Below are 14,789 nucleotides of genomic sequence, written 5' to 3'. Positions count from 1 at the left end.
CTGATTTTTAGATAACATTTTTTCTTTCTGTTGTGAAATCCTAAAGCAAATACACTCAGCTCTCTGACCAACTAATATTTTGGTTAATTAGATCATCTGTAAACCATAAAACTTCAGCTTTCTGAGGTGAAAAAGATGATCTGTGGTTGGTTCTTTTGTAACTTTGTCCATTTTACCAGCAGTCAAGTCATTGTTCATTGCTTGTTACAAATCATCCTCAGCAAAGAGATTAAAATATTAATATTAAATACTATTTTCTCAGTCCTTTTGTGTTATTATAATTTCTTGGGTGTTTGTGTTCACCCTTAGGTGACTTCTCCATGTCTTTCCTTGCTTTTGGAAACCATAAAATACATATTACCTGTTATCCTACCCTATATCAATAACAGAGACATGATTTGACCAAATTTTTATAGTTAATTTCCCCAAATGACAGCATTTTAAATCCTTACTATTTCTGGCTAGTAGGACCTTTTCCTGGGGAGAATATCTTATTTCTGTGTTAATAAAAACACCTTCTATGTAGTGCTGTTGCAGTTTGCCAAAATATAAGTGTATTTTTTTCATGATTTTTTTTTTTTTTTCAAAAACAGGAGGTAAGGAAGGAACAGCAAAACAAACTTCTATTTTTCTAAAACTTCTTTTCTTTTGCTTTGCTCATCCATACTAGGAAAAGTGAAAGTCAGAATGGCAAACCCTAGCAACCGAGGAAAGAATCCCTTTACTCACACAGGGAACAATGCATAAGCAACAAGAATGTCAACTACAAAATGAAGATGCATCTTCCCACTAATGTTGTCAATTGGCCCAGAAAGAATACTACTAGGCAACAGAGCTGATTTATTTTATCTAGATCAGACGTCAGTTTTACTCTTAAGTCTGCAAACACCACTGTAATACAGGGCGTGGATAAGAAGTTGGTAGGTAGGTGGGTGGCAATGTTCAGTTTAGTTTTGCTCTCCTCTCTGCTCCTCTTCCCAGTTCCTCTTCTCTGTTATTTCTCAAGAATGATGGTGGCTGTGGAGCAAAAGTGGCTTCCATCCAACAAGTCAATCTGCAACGGTCTTAATATGAAATTCATCCAAGATTCTGGATGCCAAAATTTTATTCCACCAATCTCCCATCTAGATCCCAGGCACTGAAATGATTTGGGTAAATAGGGCCTGAAGAAGATCACAATCTGTCTCATTTTTCAGAAAATGTAGGGAGGCTTTGGACTGCATGAAAAGAAGCATGGACAGCAGTTTGAGGAAGGTGATTCTCCCCCTCTTCTCTGCTCTTACGAACCCTCACCTGGAGTACTGCGTCCAGCTCTGGGACCCCCAGCACAAGAAGGACATGGACATGTTGGAGTGAGTCCAGAGGAAGGCTGTGAGGATGATCAAAGGGTTGGAGCACCTCTCCTGTGAAGACAAGAGGGCTGGAGATGTTCATCCTGGAGAAAGCTCCAGAGAGACCTTATAATGGTGTTCTGGTACGTAAAGGGGGCCTGTATGAAAGATGGAGAGGGACTCTGTAGCAGGAAGTGTAGTGATAGGACAACGGGTAGCAGTTTTAAACTAAAAGAGGATAGATTTAGATTAAATATTTGGGAGCAAATTCTTCACTCAGAGGGTGGTGAGGCACTGGAAGAGGTTGCCCAGAGAAGTTGTAGATGTCCCTGCCTATGGCAGGGGGGTTGGAACCGGATGATCTTTAGGGTCTCTTCCAACCCAAACTATTCTACGACTTGTATCACACAAGACCAGGTTGGCTCCAGTTGTTGTGGAAGTCTACAAATGTGCCTATATCACCCACTTTTTTGCCTTGTGATCTGCCGGTCTGGAACAGTTGTTTTGAAACCAGCCCTCTCTCTGCTGCTGATCACTGAGAAAATATGATTTGGCTTCCAAGACTTTTAACCAAAACTTGTACTAAAGCATAATTTACCCACTACTGATACTACAAGCAAAGTCCTGTTGTCGATTAGTGTTCTTATTTTAGTTGATAGAACAAGTCTGAACATCAGCAAATATTGTGTCTTTTGAAACCTAATAAACTTAGTCAAGCTTCTTGTCCTAGAATCATGAGATTACGTGAAAATCAGTGTTTAAGATGAAAGCCACCCAATTATAATTGTAAAGTAAGAATATGTGCATTGAGACCTTAAATGATGTTTCAGACAGTATATGTCTTCAATTTAATTGTTATGGGGATTTGTTAAGAAGAAATATTCTACATCCGTAGCATTTTAAGGCCTGGTTGGCACAGCCCACGCCTCCGCTAGATGATGCACCTGCTGCCTGTAGAGCAGCCGTTCCCCTCAAACACACTTTCTCCTGCCAAACACAGGTTGAGCCCGCGTCTAACCCCACAGTCCCTGACAAACAGTAAGGTGATGAGCGTGCTGGGGCTCCCAACGTATTCCAAGAGGTGGAAAAAGCTCGTGGCTGAGGCACGAAACTGTGCCTCGGTGGCGCTTCTCCTTGCGGCGGGTTGTTGGAATGGAGGCAGAGGAGGTTTTGGAGGCAGAGAAGTTTTTGAGGAAAAAAAAGTTCGTATAGAAAGTGTATTTTTTAGAAAGTGTCTTTTTTTTTGGGGGGGGGGGGGGGGTAGGCTTTTGTTTATTGATTGATTGTTAAATTTATTTATTGATTGATAGATTTAGTGAAACGAGCCGAAGGCTTCCCTCAGGAGCCACCTTCCCGTTCCGCGCACCTCAGCAGGAGGTGGAGGAGGAGGAGGAGGAGCAATGGCGGCTGCCGCCCCGTGACGTCACCGCCGGGCGCCGCAGTGCGGGCCCCGGCAGCCGGCGTGGTGGTGGCGGTCCGTCATGGTTCGCTTCGGGCTGACCGTTGTCCGGCAGTGAGTACCGCCGCCTCCTCCTCCTCCTCTTTCTCCTCCTCCTCCCTCAGGGAAACAAAGCCTTCGTTTCCGCCGCCAGCCCTTCTCCGGGCGGGAGCTCCGTTAGCCCCACGGCCCTCACCCGCAGCCGGGGGGGTGGGGGTGGTGGCGGGGGGGGCTCTGCTTCAGGCAGGCGGTGTCAGGGTGGTTCGGGATCGGCCGAGGTCCGGTGTTAGACGTAAATTTAGTAAGGGCTATTTATGAGCTCCTGGGTCTTGTGACCGTCCTCCTGCCAGAAGCTCTCTGGTGGGGTGGCGGGTTCGCTCCAGAAGGGTAGGGTAACCTTTCTGCTGCGAAATGTTACGGAACTGGCATTTGTGGCTTCTTCAAAAGCGCTGAGGCGAGCTGCACTTTCAGGCTGTAGTGGATATGGACCGAGACCAGTGGTTAATGGGACTAAGCTGCTCCAGCTCCCTCCAAATGAAAGTCAACTTAATTTAAGTTAGCAGTTAGCAAGCTAGCTACAGCTCCCTCCAACTCACAGTAGTTCGCTGCCTAACTTTATGAAAACCAAACTTTCATTTCATCTTCAGCATAATATGGCTTAATACTTGATTAGTGCAATTAGAGCAACAATTTCCTGTTTCTAATTTTCCTCTTAAACAGAGTTATTCTTCCCTTCCAGACCTATCTCCCATGACTCGGTGCTCTAGTTGCAGCATTATTTTTACGTCATTTAGAAAGCATCAAAGCCAGAAACAGTTTGTTAAACTATCTTCAGGTGGGACTGTAGGAGGCACTTCGGAAAGATACAAGTCATTCATCAGGAAATGGGTTGGTGTTAACTTAGGCTGTGCTCGTGTGCGCTGCACTAAGTCAGTGTTACTTGGAAATTGGGGATGCTGCTGTTCCCCACCCCCAAGATGATGACCAGCTGGATGGACTCCATCCACCCTGATGTGTTTTCCTCAGGAGGCTGAAAACAGCTGTCAGGGTGTGGATAGAGTGTGAAGGATTAAATTGTTGCCCTGGGCGCAGGGATGTTTAAAGTGTGCTGTAAAATAGTGTTCTCTCTTAAAATACTTGCTTTCTGTCATTGGTTACCTATTTGGGGCTCATCTTAAGGACTTCTGCCCAGCAGTGTTGATAGCTATTTAAAAAGCAAGCAGCACATTTGGCCCTCAGTATTGCAAAAAGTTAAGCATGTGATATTTCAGTCAGGTGAGGCGTCTCAACAAACCATGCTTAAATTTGTTCATATTAAGTTTTTCCTCCAAAATATATCTTCTTGTGGTTTTAGTTGTTCTTTTCTTGCGATACCCCCAGTTATGATTTTCAAGATTAAATATTCTAATTTAAAAAGCAGGTTATGTTAATTCTAGTAGTTTTTCTACAGCTCCAGCATCTTATACTGTGCTTCTTCAAGGTGTGCAAGCAGCTCTGCTGTCAACGTTGATAATTGCTTGAGTTGGCTTCATTCTAAAGCACAGGGGTCCAGTTGAGTAGTAAATACCTCTCTTAAGAGGACTACAGAGTCTTCCTACTTCTCTCTCTCCAATATGACACTGTAATAGATAAATTATGCAGCATTTATGATGAATTTAAGAGATTGCTTTCCTTCTCTTTGTTCCAGGTAGGTTTGTCTTAGTAAATATTGATAGTGTGATTGAGGCTGATTACTTGAAAATGGTTTTGTTCTATAGTAAAATCTTCAAATACATCTGTTTTTGAAAGTAAGCTGTGCTGTACTGTGCTGTACATTGCTTTTGATATTCAGACTCTTCTTTTCCGTTTTGTTTATAATATAATAATGTTATTGAACTTTGACTAAATTATTGAGTCACTTTTTTTGTCTAATGTCTTTCAGTGGAGAAACAAGATACAACAAAGACAAGATACTGCAAGGTTAGTGTCAGTTATTCTACTAGCTTCTTGGAGATTGAGAACTACTTTTCCCTACAAAATGAAAAATCCCAGAATCAACTGCTAAATATTACTACAGAATAATATTGAATACCTTAGGCTATTAAAATATTTTTATTTGTAGATGGGAATGTTAGCTTGATAACCGTAGAAGACTACAAAGATTCTAAGTCAGTCTCTGAATAATGCCACCAAATAGTGGTACTTTTCTGGTATTGACAGAAGCGTTACATTTCCTTTTGCTAAACAAGAAAAAAAAAAAGTTACCTGTAATTGAATAAAGTGATAGCAGCACCTGTTAAGACAGTGGTCTGTGACATTCTGGCATCCTTAAGTCTCAGGAGTTAGTATCAAGACTGAGAAAAGGGCTTATGGGACTTGCATGCGTAGTGAGAGCAGCAGCTCTGATGAAGAAGCAGCTAGGTACACCTTCATGCAACGTCTGGAGTTAGTAAGGAACCACAGAGGCAGGAATAAGGGTTATGTTGTAAAGGATGTTGTTGCCTTCAGGTGGTAATCTGTCACCTGCAAGGAAAAAAGAAAAGTGAAGATTGCTTAAATGTGCTTGAATTGTTCAATCCCGGCTCTTTCTATGACGACAGTTTTTAGAAAAAGCATTTAATTAGCGCTGGCTGACTCATGCACCCAGAACTGAAAACTGTGAGCTGTTTAGATGCCAGTTGTAGGAAAACTGAGGCTTACAGCTACAAAGAACCTTGGAGGCTTTTACTCTGAGTAAATATGTTTTTTTTCAGTGCTATGTGTTGCAAAGAAGAATCGTGCTTCTGGATTTTCCTATCTCAATTTTGACATTGCAGCTTAAAGTAGGCAATACAAGCACGGACACAACAATTTCTTACAGGTTGGTCCCTCTGCCACACTTTTGGGTGTATGAGTCAGCCAGCACAAAGGAGCACACCTTTGTCATTAATGTTGGGTCGCCAAAGTGCTTGTTCTCTCAGCATTGTCCTAGTGCTCTGTGGCCAGTTAGCTTCACAGACTATTCCATCTGAAAACCATTTTTGTAAGGATTACTTTTCAGCTAGATTTGTTGCTGTGCACACACTTGCTGTGCAGCTGTATGAGTGTTAGTGTCAATATGCGAGGTGGAGCAGGGGAGAGGAATAGACCACAACAGATTGTGTTTACATCAACTCTAAAATTCTTGTGAAACTGTGTCTTTGGCAAAGAGTGTGTGCTGCTTTCCACATTACACAAAATCCCATCTTGTTGCATCATTTCTTCAGGGCATTGTCGATATTAGGGAATGGGGAGGAACTACCATTTCATATTTGTTAGGACTTGCCTCTCCTGATGTGCATGTTTTTCCGTGTGTGTATTTTAGTATCAACAGCTGTATCTCAATTGTATTGTCTGTTTTTTATAATTTACAATGAAGAAACATTTTCAGTTTTAATTTCACTTGAGACTGACCCCTCTAGCAAGGAGCCTACCAGAGTCTACTCTAAAAAGGACAAGTGAGTTGAAATGACCACTCATGTTTAGAAAATTTAGGCTTCTGTCTTATGTTTAAAAGCTTTTAAAAAAATTTCTTATCTGAATACCTTAATTTCAATATCATCAGTAAATGATCCTTCTGCCTTTCTAGTGTGTGCTCCCTTTCTTTATACTGTGTGACTAAGTTTAAGAAAGACTAGAGTAATAGTCTCTTTTACAAATGGCTGGCTTTGCTGCAGGAGAGGCATTTTATAATGACTGAGTAGGTTCTGTCTGCCATGTTTGCAAAGCTGATAAATGATTTTAAATTTATTTGTCTTAATGGTGATGGGTTTTTGTTTTGTAGGTCAAGGAGTAGATGAGCCACTCTCTGCAACTGGTTTCAAACAAGCAGATGCTGCTGGTTTATTTCTCAGCAATGTAAAGTTTACACATGTCTTTTCAAGTGACCTCCTTCGAGCAAAGCAGGTAAATGCATCTTGAGGCTGAGTGTAAATATGAGCTTCAGATTTTGGTGTTTGTTATTGATGATACAAAAATAATACAGTGAAGGAAGGCCAAAGGCTATTTTAATGGATTTAAAACTGAAGTTTGAGTTGTGTAGAATTCCAGAAGGCCTCTGTGAATATGGGAATTTCAGTGCAAACAGCACACTGATGAAGGCCAGCTTGCAAGATGACATGTAGTGTTTTTCTTATGGATTTTCCATTATTTTGTGTGTGCATAGGTTCTTGTTAAAAGAGTGATTGGGATTCAGAGGTAACACAGACCAAAGTTGTTTTTTTTCTTTGAAGAAACAAAGCAAATTGCTGTATGCACTGTCTTATGCATTGTAACTACTTGCCTTTTTTTGAGAAAGGCAGACCAATAAAGGCAAGGTCAAGTTTTGCTGTAAAGTCAGTACGGGAACCATTAAATGTATAGAGCTGTTGGATTTTGGCAGGAATGTGATACCATACCTCTCACCTTATGTACTGTTTTAATAGATTATTTAAAGACGTAAAATAGATTATTTAAAGAGCAAACAATGTTAGTTACTGAGTGGGTTTACGTATGGCTTTGTATACAAGATTACAAAATGTTCAAAAAAGTTAGGGAAACAGAACTTTTATACATGTATGTAGAGGTGTCGAGCTGCTAGCTGTTCTAGGAAAGTCACATCTCCTATGGGAGTCCTACCCTTAATTCTGTTTCCTGTTACTGATTCTGTGATTTCAGGAGACATAAGACTTCACATGGTTGAAACTAAGAAATTTATGATAGCCCTAGTTTCTTGCTTTTTCCTTAGTTGTACTGCTACAAAAATCTTTAAAGCCTTGTAAACCAGATCAACGAAATCTAGATTAAAATTTCTTCATTTTAACACAGATAATCTTGCTCATCTGTTTTTGCAGCACATAAACTTGTGAGACCAGTGACTCATAGGCTTGTAGCAGGATAACTTAAGCAGAAAGCAAACTAGAGAGGTAGGGAGGATGCAGTAATTAAATATTTATAAAATGCATAATAGTGGCATCTTTTATTAGAGAAAGCCTTTTCCATGGGAAGCATTTGTGCAATTCTAAAGTAGAAAGCTGACCTGAATTTGTCATTTGCATAAGGGCAACATGTTTTACCATTCTTTTGAAAAGCTATCTAGACTTTGTGGAAGCTTTTCCGAAGACGTGAAGAGAGCTTCAATTTCTGTTTGCTTGTAACTCCCTTTTTTGGCAGCTGCAGATCTATGAAGGGTGCCCTTTACTACACTGTCACTTCACTGCTCAAGTATGAGAGGAATGTACAAGTTCCTTTGAAAAAGGGGTGGGGGTGGGGGAACACTCAAGCCTGAGCAGGGTAGGAGAAATTGGGTATGTATGCAAAAAGAATTGTACTAGCTGAGCAGGAATCTTGAGCGCTAGAAGAGATGCACAGTGAACAGGTATAGGACAGGCAGAGAGAGAGAGGCTTTGCAGAGGAGCATGTTTGACAGAGTTAGTCTAGTAGGGAGGGGTCAAAGACTAGCTCCAGAAATTAGCAGTGTGGAAGAGAGCAGACAGACCTGGAATGTGAAAATATAAAACTCAAGACATCAAGACATTGTTAAAAATCAAACTGAGCCCTTTGGGTTTTCTCTCTCTCTCTTTTTGGCCATGCTGTCAAAAAGCAGGTGAGTATCATCTGTTTTTTTTCCAAGTGTATAATCCAGTGTGCGTCTCCTTCCTGAGCATCAAGACTGACTTCTGTTTATTGCCAGCAAACACCCTTCTTCCTCTTAAGTGCTTCAAGAGTATTTGATTTCTGAGGTGTATTAAGTAGCTATTTGCCAGAAAGTTACTTCATTCAATAGATGATGGCAGTTGGAGTAACTGATCAGTTTTTAGGAATGCACTGCTTGCAAGCATGACCCACATACTACAAGCATGTGTTGGCATGATCACTTTGTGAATAGCAGTATACTCAAGAGGAGATGTGGTTTTTATCCCAATAAATTGTGCTGCTGATGTGCATCTAGCTGCCCACCTTTCATGGGTGCTAAATGTCTCTAGTTGTTATGGACTTTGAATTGGGAAATAAAAATCTGCCTTTTTAGGCATGACACAGGCCATATATGCAATTCTGACAGACGCTATTAGCTGGAAAATTCTTAATCTTGTGTACTTGGGTTTTTGGGTACTATTAATGCAATTCACTTAGACTGTGGTTTTGTAAGATCGTTTAGATATTGATGTGACTGTATATTCACTTTTTAGACTGCTGCCACAATTATAGGAAAAAATAAGTTTTGCAAAGATTTGGAAATCAAGTATGATGCAAGACTTCGAGAGAGAGTAAGTGCCAAAAGAATTTGTTTTAATATTGAACAATTTGAAAGTGCAACTTACTGCTAATCTTAACTTTATTTAATAGATTTAACAACGAAGAGCACTATGTGATGTATATTTAATAATTAAGAATTGATTTTTTATTTATTTTTTTTTTTTTACATTGGGTACTATAAATAGTTTGCCTGATTGCAGAATTCTGAAGCAAAGCCAAAAGCTAGTGATAGGGCTGTAACTGGTGTTCTGGTGATTTCAGTATTGAATGACTTGCATGTGGAGGGAGTTACCTTATATGTAATGAAAAGCTTAGCTATGCATTCTAGCCCCATATGTAAAACATTAAAGGTGCTCCCTTTGCTTCCCTTCTCTAGTCTGGTGGCACAATCTGATGTTGTTTTTTAACCTGTTTATACCTTCTCATTTGCATGAAGACTATTGGAAAACTTTCTGCTGGTCATGGAACAATCTGCTCTCCTGATTAGCCCCTTTATCTAATTACAGGCGTAATAGTACCTCCTGTCTGTTTTTAACTATGTCTTGATCAGAATAAGCTCAGATGCTGGCTGTTTCTGCTAGTATGAGTCACCCTTCAGATGCTACACTGACTGTGTCAGCTGAATTTTAAATACTGAAATGCTACAAAACCAAAAGTGGGACTGCATATTGCCTGCAGGCAAGTAAGTGTTTAAAGAGCAGAACTTGACTGTAGCATTTCCCATTTTGATCTCTTTCTCTGACAGAAACTCTGGTTCACCCCCTGAAATCAGCAAGTTACATGCCTCTCAGTCTTCTTTAATTGCTTAACTACCTGGTGTTTTCAAAAATATTGTGGGCTGTGATACAGTTTTTACAAAGAATAATCTTAATTGTACTTTTTTTTACTTTTCACGGTGTTTGTATTGCAGTATAAAACTGCCAGTATGGTTTCTGCAAGCCACAAGTTGTAAGGCACTTCTCTGGATAACTGAAATTTAAGTTTGAATAGTATGAGAAGAAACTTAAGCTTAAAGGAACATATGTCATCGATCCTATTAAGAAAGCTTTATTATCTTGTTACTTGCTTTCATGGGAGAAGTCTGGAAAAATCTTTTAAGATTAGGATTTCCTTTTTAGTAGTTTCAGAGCTTTTATTTCTTCACATTTTAATGTTCTTAAATTGCAAGTTTCCCTTTAGAGAAGGGAACTGACAGTAGACTTGTTTCAGTACACATAAATTCCTAAGACTATAATAAATTATTATGGCTGCAAATTCCATGTCCACAGCATAGAAATCAAAATATCAATGATAAGCATGTATCTGTTTTCCAGTTGTCAGTGTCTGGATCTATGGAACATGGGTAACTGAGAGTTTAACAGTACAGCACAAGTCCTTTCTCAAAATACGCATAACTCTACTGTTTTCACTGTCTTCAGTCCTTCTAAGAAAGGACCAAAGCTTTCTGGTTGAATGTATTTTTCATCTGTTAGTGGTAGTGAGGTATTAATCTTCAGTGGGAGAAGTATTAATCTGTTTTGCCACTGTTAAGAGATGTACTTTGGAAATATTTTCAAGGTAAAAAATGGTGGTAGACATCCACATGTATATCTTTTAAAATATATTATAGATGATAAATATTAATTTATAATGTGACCACTAGTGGTCCAGAATGACTAGTTGATATATACGTGTATATGGATTCTTTTTTCTGTTTCTCATATGGGCCTTGCCTTTGGAGGTCTCAGGAATAAGTGTGTCATTGAATATCATTAATTGCATGTTCTGAGTCCATTGTCATATGTTAAGATCATTTTCTCCTTCCTTGTTTTCTAAAAACTCTGTCCACAGCAATAATGTGTGCCCTGAAAAAATGGGGGTGGCCCTTGGGTTATTTTTTAATAGATGTAATACTTGTGGTGTTTTAGTTTACTCTTTGTCCTTTTCAAAAACTTTGTTTGTTTGTTTTAAATGGATTAATTCTGTCTTGTGACAGTTACAGAATTCTGTAGATTAAATATTTTTTGCTTGTGAAAAATAATTCCTTGTAGTATTTCTGCAAATGAAAAGTAAATGGAGTTTATCCTCCTATATCCTCCTATGAACAGGTATGTACAGAGGTATTTGCAATGCAACCTCAGTTATGAAGGCATTAATTTTGTATACTGAGTGTCAAGAATATAAGAAAAAAATCTCTAGTCAAAGATCAGGCTGAAAGTAGTGTTTTGAATGCTAGCCCTTTAAATGAGATGCTACTCTTAATGTATTTCTCTACCCAATGTATATATACTTCTAACCTAAATAGCAGATACATTTAATTCCAATGTTGGGGGAAAAGGTAAAAAGTAGTTAAATCTGCACATTACGCTTGAGAATCTAGAAAACAAAGCTGGTGGGAGATGTTTGCATTGGAAGTGATTGTGAAGATTTATCTTGCTAAACCTAGTCTTTGTAACTTGCCTCTCATAGAAATACGGAGTTGCAGAAGGAAGGCCATTGACTGACCTCAAAGCTATGGCAAAAGCTGCTGGAGAACAATGTCCTGCATTCACACCTTCTGGAGGAGAAACGCTAGATGAAGTATGGTATTTATGTATTTGTGCCCTGGTTTCTAGGCAATTTCACTAGTACAGATACAGACACTGCTTACTTAGGAACATCTTACTGAAAGTTTAGTCCAACCAAAGGACTTTTTCCAACCATTTTTCCAAGCTAAAAACACCACTTGACCTAATGGTTGTCCATTAGGGAGTCTCTTTAGAAGTAAAATATTCATTCTGGGATTGACTCTTCATTAAGCTCGGGATGGTGGCAATTGCTCTCAACCTTGGCTTTGAAGGGCAGAGCAGTTTTCACAGCATTCACTAACCAGTGCTTTCAGACTCTTGTCTGTGATAAATGTTTATATTTTATCTGAAGTAGTTGTATCTGTTTTCTGAAAGCTAAAATATCTTGCATTCTTCTCAATGTACTCTTCTGACCTTTAATTTCTTTTTAGGTAAGAGAACGTGCAAAGGATTTTTTTGAATTTCTATGTCAGCTAGCTGTTGAAGTGGAACAGAAGGAGCGAGAGATGCATGGTGCAGCAAGCAGAAGCTCAGGAACATCTGAAGAACAGTCTGTTTTTCCTTGGACAAATCACTGCAGTCAACCAGGACTTAGCTCTAACGGTGGAACTTCTAAAATATTAGATGCCAATATCTTAGTGGTGAGTCATGGAGCCTACATGAGGAACTGGATTGGTTATTTTGTTTCAGATCTCAAGTGTACTTTGCCAGAAAATTTAACAAAGTCTCAGTTGTCTTCTGTCAGTCCCAATACAGGAGTTAGTCACTTCATTATAGAACTTCAAAGTGGAAGTAGATTAGAACCTGAAATCAGGTGTGTTTGTCTTAATCAAGACTCTCACCTGGTGGATGTGGGAGCTGAATGTGTAGCTCAGAAAGTGTTTTAAGAGTTTTTATAGGGGGGAGTGGTTTTCAGTCACCATTATACTAAGCTTGGGAAAGGTATTTATACTGACTGGAGTTATTGGCACTAAACTGCAAGGTTGAAGACACACAACTGCCTACCATCTTAAAATAACATTCAGTTTGCATGCTCCTAGTACATGTAGAAGTTGGTGCTAGAGAAACAACACATGTTCTTTATGAACAGTAACATCCAACCACTTGCATGCCTGCTCCTACAATGAATATTTTTAAAAACTGCTTTTTGTTAGTCCATAAATATTTTAGTTATCTTCAGGTAAAGCAGTTGGGGTAGGGGAGAGTAACGGTACATAAAAAAAAAGAACTATACTGTATTCTTGTTTTATTACAAAATGCTATACTGTAGTATTAACATGTTTTGAAATAATTTTTTTGAATGCAATAGTATAACTTAAAAAGGGGTATTGCCTAGTCGAAAAGGTTGGTACAGAGTCAGATGACGTGTTCCTGGTTCTGTTACTAAATAACTGTGAGACTCTGGGCAAACCTCTTTTCCATTTTCCCAATGGGGATGATGATATACCTACCTCGCAGGAGTGTTTTGTAAGAAATTGTTAGTGTGGTTGAGACCTCTGTTGCAGAGCACTGTACACAAACATAAAGTACTTATTTTTAACTGTAAGCAGAATGAGAAACCTTACGCGCACATAATTGAAACAATGGCTTCTATTCCAAAAAGCAACCTTATCAATATGATAAATTGTACCTGACTGGAATCCTGTTATCCATTGCAGTCATACACTTAATGGATGAATATTTTTGCCTAGAATTAGGCAAGTTTGATTGCTTGATTGTTGATGACTGATTGCATATAGCTGCTGTTAGTGCTGCATACCTTCCCCACTGGGGTGTTTGTAGCGTTACTGTGTAAGCTTATCTGATTTATGTTATTTATAATCTCAACATACCTTTTCTTCATTTGCATATTTAAGCCTGTAAAAATGAATTAAAGGCTCCTGAACAGAACTCCATTTCTTTTGTATTTCCTTTGAAATAAATGTTCTTGTTAATAATACTCTATGAAGCCTTGCTCAGATAATATAGCTTCTGTTTTTTTCTGAAAAACTCCAGGCTACTTTTTTAATAATTAAATAGAGCTCTTGTTTACTCATGAAGGGCTGATGGATTAGTGCTAACCTAACTCTTCACAAGAAAAAAAACACTAATGTTAAAATGGTAAGGATACACTTAAACTACTTCCAAGTGTATGGAATTAACTGTTTGACTGCAGTTTTAATTTTTTTTTGTATTTTTTTTAATGTGCTGTCGTGTACTTTAACCAATTTGGCACCTTTGTCTTGAAGCAGACACTTGAATTTTAAGGAGCAAAGAGAGGTTGCCATTGTTTGGTTGAACAGGTCAGTACATATACTAAAATGCTGTCCTGCTGAAAACCAACAACGGAACTGTTTAATCTGACTCTCATGACTGTATTTTGCTTCTTAAATTCCTGTGACTGTGGTTCAATAGGTATGTTGTCTTGATTCCTATGTAAACACTGATTAGGGGTCTACTTCTGTTGTGTTGTTTGTCCAATGCTAATACTACTGAAATATGGAGGATAAAATGTGAAGTGTTCTGCCTTGTGATAATCGGAGTTAGCGTTGTATGGCAGAGTTCTCCAAGACAACCAAACCTAAGGCTTTTACTTGCAATGGGATTCATTTATCTAGTAAATGATGATGAAACCAGCTAGCTGCTGCTGTGTCTGACAGCTAAACCACAGAGAGGAAAGGCAGTGTGCCTGATGTGTGAAAATGGGTACTAGTAACACGTGTCAGCAGGGATTAGCCTTTTGTCCTGTAAGGCATTACATAAGAATTGGACTCTTAAAGTTGGGTTGACAAATTTAAATCAGAGGTGCGTATTGAACTTACGCATTGGTAAACCTTGTTACTGATTGATCAACTGCTTTACTTTATTTATAGATAGAGAAGAAAACCTCTTCCTTATGGCTCTTGTTTTCCAATTTGAGGCAGTTCACAAATGTACAAGTATATCTGGTCACAGTTTTATGAGTAAGGTTGTTCCAGCAAAAAAGAAGCCTTCATAATACATGATCGTGGCAAACTTAAGATTTCTCAATAACACAAAAACAAGCTGTAGTCAAAATGACTTTTATATAAGCAGTCTTTGTTCAAAACAAAGGTGTTCTTAAGTGTTTGGTTTCATGGTTTCAATGTTATTCAGAAGTAAAATTTTTTGAATTCAGATTGTCACAGTAAAATGTTTAGAAAATATATATATATATATTTTTTTTTTCCAGAGAGCCAGCCAACTGGAAAAACACTTGATTAGCTAGCCATTATTGACATTATA

At 38.7% G+C, this 14,789-nt stretch overlaps 1 protein-coding gene across 1 annotated transcript; it reads left to right on the top strand.

Moving 5' to 3' along the window:
• The first annotated feature begins 2,696 nt into the window (after positions 1-2,696).
• TIGAR (TP53 induced glycolysis regulatory phosphatase) lies at positions 2,697-13,436 on the top strand. Its single transcript, XM_068654183.1, has 6 exons — positions 2,697-2,844; positions 4,691-4,728; positions 6,551-6,672; positions 8,934-9,011; positions 11,449-11,559; positions 11,978-13,436. Exons 1-6 carry the CDS (start codon positions 2,813-2,815, stop codon positions 12,431-12,433), a joined length of 837 nt encoding a protein of 278 aa, XP_068510284.1. The 5' UTR covers positions 2,697-2,812; the 3' UTR covers positions 12,434-13,436.
• Positions 13,437-14,789: the final 1,353 nt, after the last annotated feature.

Source organism: Anas acuta, chromosome 1 (assembly GCF_963932015.1).
Source record: "Anas acuta chromosome 1, bAnaAcu1.1, whole genome shotgun sequence".
Taxonomy (NCBI): Eukaryota; Metazoa; Chordata; class Aves; order Anseriformes; family Anatidae; genus Anas; species Anas acuta.
Note: the sequence above shows the minus strand (reverse complement) of the source record. Positions and strands in the feature narration are given on the sequence as shown.

Bases quoted from the DNA above. Each gene is read 5' to 3' on its own strand.
- TIGAR (XM_068654183.1), top strand. From the start codon at position 2,813: ATGGTTCGCTTCGGGCTGACCGTTGTCCGGCA. The intron at 2,845-4,690 runs GTGAGTACCGCC...AATGTCTTTCAG, and splicing joins GGGCTGACCGTTGTCCGGCA to TGGAGAAACAAGATACAACA. The intron at 11,560-11,977 runs GTATGGTATTTA...ATTTCTTTTTAG, and splicing joins GAGGAGAAACGCTAGATGAA to GTAAGAGAACGTGCAAAGGA.